Source organism: Brassica napus, chromosome C2 (assembly GCF_020379485.1).
Source record: "Brassica napus cultivar Da-Ae chromosome C2, Da-Ae, whole genome shotgun sequence".
NCBI lineage: Eukaryota > Viridiplantae > Streptophyta > Magnoliopsida > Brassicales > Brassicaceae > Brassica > Brassica napus.
Window position 1 is genome coordinate 35,184,955 of NC_063445.1, and position 6,002 is coordinate 35,190,956.

The following is a 6,002-nucleotide window of genomic DNA, read 5'->3' on the forward strand; positions in this document are numbered from 1 at the left end:
AAAGAGGGGAGAAGGTCGGTTTTTAGAGCTAGAGGTGACCTATATCTGATTTCCCTTCTACAGATCTTTGGCGACTCTCCACAATGGATCTTCCTTCCTGCGAGGAGGCGAGGCTATCGGAAGAGAGGTTTCAACGGCAAGTGAAACGCGGTTCGTTTCCCGGTCCTCGGGGACAACATGTATCAAGGTTGCAACGAAGGAATGGTCACCTGGAGGAACTTACTTACAATGGTACGTGGCAGCGTCGGCGGCAATGTTTTCTCTAACCGGTGGTATGAGATACGCATCTCCGGAAGCTTGGATATACTGTACTGACCAATGTCTGCTATTGAGGTTCGTCTTTTCATTCTAGATAAGTTTGTCCATTTTTTGGCTGAGGATCATGACGGGGAAAACTGATGGTATGAATTTGAATCTGGGAATGCGCCTATGGTGCAGATGCTGTAGGGTCAAGTTTTTCATGCCCATCATATGTTGGATCCAACAGCTTCGTATATTATGGAACCTCAATTTTAGACTTGTCCCATTGTGTTAGTAAGCGTTTCTGTATCATAAGGTCTAATTAGGAGGTTGAAGAGGCGATGATTGTGGGATTTTTTCGTTCTTATTGGGTTTTAATGTACAAGGGAAATATTGATTAGGTAGCGTTGAGTCTTTGAAACTGACTCAGGGTGATACTAGATCATCTTTTTGTACTAGTGGTTTAATGTATGTTGAGGTTCAATCTTTTGTACCCAAACTTGGGTGTATATAAAGGTGTTGATTAGCCAAAAAAGTCCATAAAATGGAGTCTCCCCAATTGAACAACCCATTATTTCAATAGTGGGGTTTTATTAAAACTAGAAAGATAACTGAGGATTATTTCAAAACATTTGAAGCTTGCGGTGTTATTTGCAAATACCAATAATATATATCTTATAGAACATATGTCATTTTAATACGAGAAACCCTAATCCGTGCGTCCCTTTACTCCCACCACTCTCTATTCACGGCGACAAGTCCAGGTTAGTGATAAGTTTCGTGGTCTGTCCCCAAATGATAGTGATTGGATCTCTTGTATATATCATCGGATATCACCGAATTAATCTGATTGGGATTTGCATCACTTTCATCATCTTTTTTTTTTTTTTTGCTTTATGAGTTGTTTAATCGGATAAGTTGAATCTAGGGTCTGGGCTACATTCTTATTGTCGTCTGACATGCTTCCCAATACTGTATTGATCATTTCAATCCTTTTCAGGCATTGAGTGTATCCATTTCGTGTGAGCTTGTCGTCTGAAACATGGCGAATTTTGCCAAACCGGAGAACGCATTGAAGCGCGCTGATGGTAAGTTCACGAATTGTTAGTTTCATTTGGGTGGATTAATGCCCATGGATTTGGTTATAGGGTTTGTGAAATGACATTTTGTGTGTCTGCAGAGTTGATCAATGTTGGACAGAAACAAGATGCCCTTCAGGCACTTCATGACCTCATCACCTCCAAGAGGTACAGAGCATGGCAGAAGCCACTTGAGAAGATCATGTTTAAGTATCTGGATCTTTGTGTTGACTTGAAGAGGGGTCGTTTCGCTAAGGACGGATTGATCCAGTACCGCATTGTCTGCCAGCAAGTCAATGTCAGCTCCTTGGAGGAGGTAATCAAGCACTTTCTACATCTTTCTACCGAGAAGGCCGAGCAGGCTCGTTCTCAGGCTGATGCACTCGAGGAGGCCCTTGATGTCGATGACCTTGAAGCTGACAGAAAGCCTGAAGATTTGCAGCTGAGTATTGTCTGTGGGGAGAAGGGGAAAGATAGATCTGACCGTGAGCTGGTCACCCCCTGGTTCAAGTTTCTGTGGGAGACTTACAGAACAGTGCTTGAGATATTGCGCAACAACTCAAAGTTGGAAGCACTCTATGCGGTTAGTTTTTTTTTTTGTGTCTAGGATATGCTTATTAACCTTTCCTCTCATCTTTAGTTGATTAAGATTTGTTCATCGTGTAGATGACCGCACATAAAGCCTTTCAGTTCTGTAAGCAGTACAAGCGACCAACGGAGTTCCGTAGGCTTTGCGAAATTATTAGAAACCATTTGGCAAACCTGAACAAATACAGAGACCAAAGAGACAGGCCTGACTTGTCAGCCCCGGAGAGCTTGCAGCTGTACCTGGACACAAGATTTGATCAGTTGAAAGTTGCTACTGAGCTTGGACTTTGGCAGGTGTCTTTTCTTTCCACTTGTAATTTTTTCTGATGCTGCTCTCTCTTCCGTTGCTGGAAATAAGTAATAGTGGTTCATTTGTTGTCCAGGAAGCTTTTCGTTCTGTTGAAGATATATATGGATTAATGTGCATGGTCAAAAAGACGCCCAAGTCATCTTTGTTGATGATCTACTATTCCAAATTGACCGAGATCTTCTGGATTTCTTCTAGCCATCTGTACCATGCTTATGCATGGTTCAAGCTGTTTAGTCTTCAGAAAAATTTCAACAAGAACTTAAGCCAAAAGGACTTGCAGCTAATAGCATCATCTGTTGTCTTGGCGGCCTTGTCTGTTCCACCGTTTGATCGATCCCAGAGTGCATCTCACATGGAACTTGAAAATGAGAAAGAACGCAATTTGAGGATGGCCAACCTCATAGGATTCAATCTTGAACCTAAATTTGAGGGCAGAGATATGGTAACATACGCTCTGATGTTACTTTATTGCTGTGTATATTCCACCCTTTATTTTCTGATTTTTTATTTCTAATTCCGTGCATTTCTTTGCCAGCTTTCAAGGTCAGCTCTTCTGTCAGAGCTGGTGAGCCTCTAGCAGCCACATCACATAGTTGATATTGTCTTACTATGGTTTGGAATATGTATCGCCGCCTTACAGGCATCTGATTTTCATGTATCTAGGTTTCAAGAGGTGTTTTGAGCTGTGCATCTCAGGAGGTCAAAGATCTCTTCCATGTTTTGGAGCATGAGTTTCACCCACTTTATCTTGGCTCCAAGATTCAGCCTTTGCTCGAAAAAATTTCCAAATCTGGTGGGAAGCTTTCGTCAGCTCCTTCTTTACCTGAAGTGCAACTCTCCCAATATGTTCCTTCTTTGGAGAAACTCGCTACTCTGAGGCTACTTCAACAGGTAATGAGTGTTCTTTGTTCTCTACTTTGTGTGTGTGTGTGGAGGGGGGGTGGGGGTTAATATTCATTCAACCATGTTGAGTTTCTTTCTTTGTAGTCAAAACTCATACATCTCTATTTATTTTTCCAGGTGTCTAAGATTTATCAGACTATAAGAATTGAGAGTTTATCTCAGTTGGTACCCTTCTTCGAATTCTCAGTGGTAGAGAAGATTTCTGTTGATGCTGTGAAGAACAGTTTTGTGGCCATGAAAGTTGATCACATGAAGGGTGTTGTAATTTTTGGAAATTTGGTACGCTTCTGTTGATCTTTTTGTTCAAAATTTCTTACATCATGCCCATCATTGAATGATATAGCTCTTCATTTTTGACTCTTTGGTATATACTTAGTTTATTCAATCAAATGTACTTTTCCTATTAGGGTATCGAGTCTGATGGACTGAAGGATCATCTTGCTGTTTTTGCTGAGTGTTTGAGCAAAGTAAGAGCTATGCTGTATCCTGTCCCAAGTAAAGCATCAAAGCTAGGTGGCATATTACCAAATCTTGCGGATACTGTTGAGAAGGAGCATAAAAGATTGCTTGCTCGGAAATCAATCATTGAAAAGAGGAAGGAGGATCAAGAGCGCCAGCAACTAGAAATGGTAAGGCTATTTCTCCTTTGTGGTTTTTATACTTATCCATTGATATGACGCTGTGCTGGTTGAAGATAATTCCTTGATTTGATGTTTGTTTTTGAAGGAACGGGAAGAGGAACAGAAACGGCTTAAGCTTCAGAGGCTAACTGAGGAGGCAGAACAAAAGAGGCTTGCAGCAGAGCTTCAGGAGAGAAGGAAACAAAGAATCCTCAGGGAGATAGAGGAGAAGGAACTTGAGGAAGCTCAGGCGTTGCTGGAGGACACAGAGAAACGCATGAAAAAGGGAAAGAAGAAGACGCTTTTAGATGGAGTAAGTTTACCAACAGAATATGTTAGATATATCGTAGCTCATCACTGGTTTGCAATTTTACTAATATGGCTTGACTTATACTACTAAATGTAGGAGAAGGTGACAAAGCAAACTGTGATGGAGAGGGCCTTAACTGAGCAGCTCAAGGAAAGGCAGGAAATGGAGAAAAAACTCCAGAAACTTGCCAAAACTATGGATTATTTGGAACGAGCAAAGAGAGAAGAGGCTGCTCCATTGATTGAAGCTGCATATCAGCGAAGACTGGTTGAGGAGAGAGAGTTTTATGAACGCGAGCAACAGGTAAAATGTTACTATTACAGTAGCTTTTCTTCTCGTACAACTTGGCTCTGAGTTGAAAGTATACAAAGTCCTTAATCGCTTCTCTCTTTTTCAGCGTGAAGTTGAACTCAGTAGAGAGCGTCATGAGAGTGACTTGAAGGAGAAGAACAGGTTGTCCAGAATGTTGGAGTTTAAGGTCAGTTTTGGCATGTCTGAAATTACATCTCTTCATCTATTTGATTCATTTCAGTACTCTCTTGTTTCTTTTCTTCGTATATTTAACTATTTGTTTCCAAGCTACTCAAAATCAAATCTTTGTGTGTCCAGGAAACATTCCAAGGGGAAGTGATTAGTCGTCGACAAGCAGAGTTTGACAGAATAAGGACGGAGAGAGAAGAGCGCATAAGCCAAATCATTCGAGCAAGGAAGCAAGAAAGGGACATCAAGAGGAAGCAGATGTATTATTTGACAAGTGAAGAAGAAAGGATAAGAAAGCTGCAGGAAGAAGAGGAAGCTCGCAAGCTTGAAGGTGAGATATGTTTCCATAAATACACATCATTTTACATCGATACTGGAGTTATCTAATAGAACCTCCCTTGTTTCGGGTTTAACTCTTCTTATATATAGAAGCCGAGAAACGCAAGAAGCAAGAAGCTGAACACAAAGCAAAGATGGATGAAATCGCTGAAAAGCAAAGGCAGAGAGAAAGAGAGCTTGAGGAGAAAGAAAAGAAGAGGCGGGAAGAGGTGTTGAAGGGAACTGACGCACCACCTGCTCGCGCTGCAGAGCCTGCAGTTGCTACTGCTGCTGCGCCACCAGCATCAGGTGCTGGTAAATATGTTCCTAGGTTCAAGCGTCAGACAGCTGAGGCCTCAGGCCCAGCAGCACCAACACCAGCTGCAGAAGCTGACCGCTGGGCCAACCGTGGACCACCTCCAGCAGATGACCACTGGGGAAGCAACAGAGGACCGTCTCAGAAATCTGACAGGTGGACCGGTGGCAGGGAAAGAGCTGGACCTCCTCCCGCTGAAGGAGGAGACCGCTGGGTCCCTGGTCCTATAGGCAGTGACCGCCCGAGTGGTGGTGATGCTTGGCGAACTGGTGAAGAACGACGGTCTCCGTTCGGAAGCTCCAAGCCCAGACCAGCACAGCGTTGAGTAATATTTTTGTGGTTCCCAGTCTGCATGGAATGAAAGTGATCTCTGGATTTTCACCTGTTTAGCCAAAGTCTGTTCTTTCGAGAATTAAATGAAACCTGCTCAATGTTTTTTCTCTTATGAGGATTTTTTTAAACCTGCAAGACTCGTTTTTGCTCTACTTCTGCTAGCCCGCTTCTACCTATCTCTTATTCCTTGGTAAAAGGAGAACAGAGCCCCCCATCACAGCACAAGAGTTTTATTCTCATTCTTATGTGGCAGGTTAATATTTTACTGGGTCAATTTATATGCCAAACATCAAATACAAAACAATTGCTCTCTCTTCTTCTTATATGTTAATTGTTTTGTATTTGATGTTTGGCAAATAAATTGTGTGCATCAAATACAAAACAATTGCTCTCTCTTCTTCTTATATGTTAATTGTTTTGTATTTGATGTTTGGCATAATTGAAGAGAGAGCAATTATTTTTCCAATTTCAAATTCACTAATTATAAAAATCAGTGAAAAATTCA

General features: G+C 41.8%; 1 protein-coding gene across 1 annotated transcript; it reads left to right on the plus strand.

Moving 5' to 3' along the window:
- The first annotated feature begins 893 nt into the window (after window positions 1–893).
- On the plus strand, window positions 894–5,649 carry LOC111212580 (eukaryotic translation initiation factor 3 subunit A). Its single transcript, XM_022714138.2, has 14 exons — window positions 894–1,004; window positions 1,241–1,328; window positions 1,421–1,902; window positions 1,986–2,201; window positions 2,291–2,659; window positions 2,753–2,782; window positions 2,881–3,108; window positions 3,238–3,399; window positions 3,528–3,749; window positions 3,847–4,053; window positions 4,147–4,353; window positions 4,448–4,528; window positions 4,660–4,861; window positions 4,960–5,649. The coding sequence occupies exons 2-14, from the start codon at window positions 1,283–1,285 to the stop codon at window positions 5,487–5,489; spliced, it is 2,982 nt and encodes a 993-aa protein (XP_022569859.2). The 5' UTR covers window positions 894–1,004; window positions 1,241–1,282; the 3' UTR covers window positions 5,490–5,649.
- The last annotated feature ends 353 nt before the right edge of the window (window positions 5,650–6,002 follow it).

What these genes read in the sequence shown, in the direction of transcription:
- LOC111212580 (XM_022714138.2), top strand. Translation starts at nt 1,283, where the DNA reads ATGGCGAATTTTGCCAAACCGGAGAACGCATTGAAGCGCGCTGATG. An exon ending in CAGCTCTTCTGTCAGAGCTG is followed by an intron (nt 2,783 to 2,880) that starts GTGAGCCTCTAG and finishes TCATGTATCTAG; the next exon opens with GTTTCAAGAGGTGTTTTGAG. An exon ending in CTCTGAGGCTACTTCAACAG is followed by an intron (nt 3,109 to 3,237) that starts GTAATGAGTGTT and finishes TTATTTTTCCAG; the next exon opens with GTGTCTAAGATTTATCAGAC.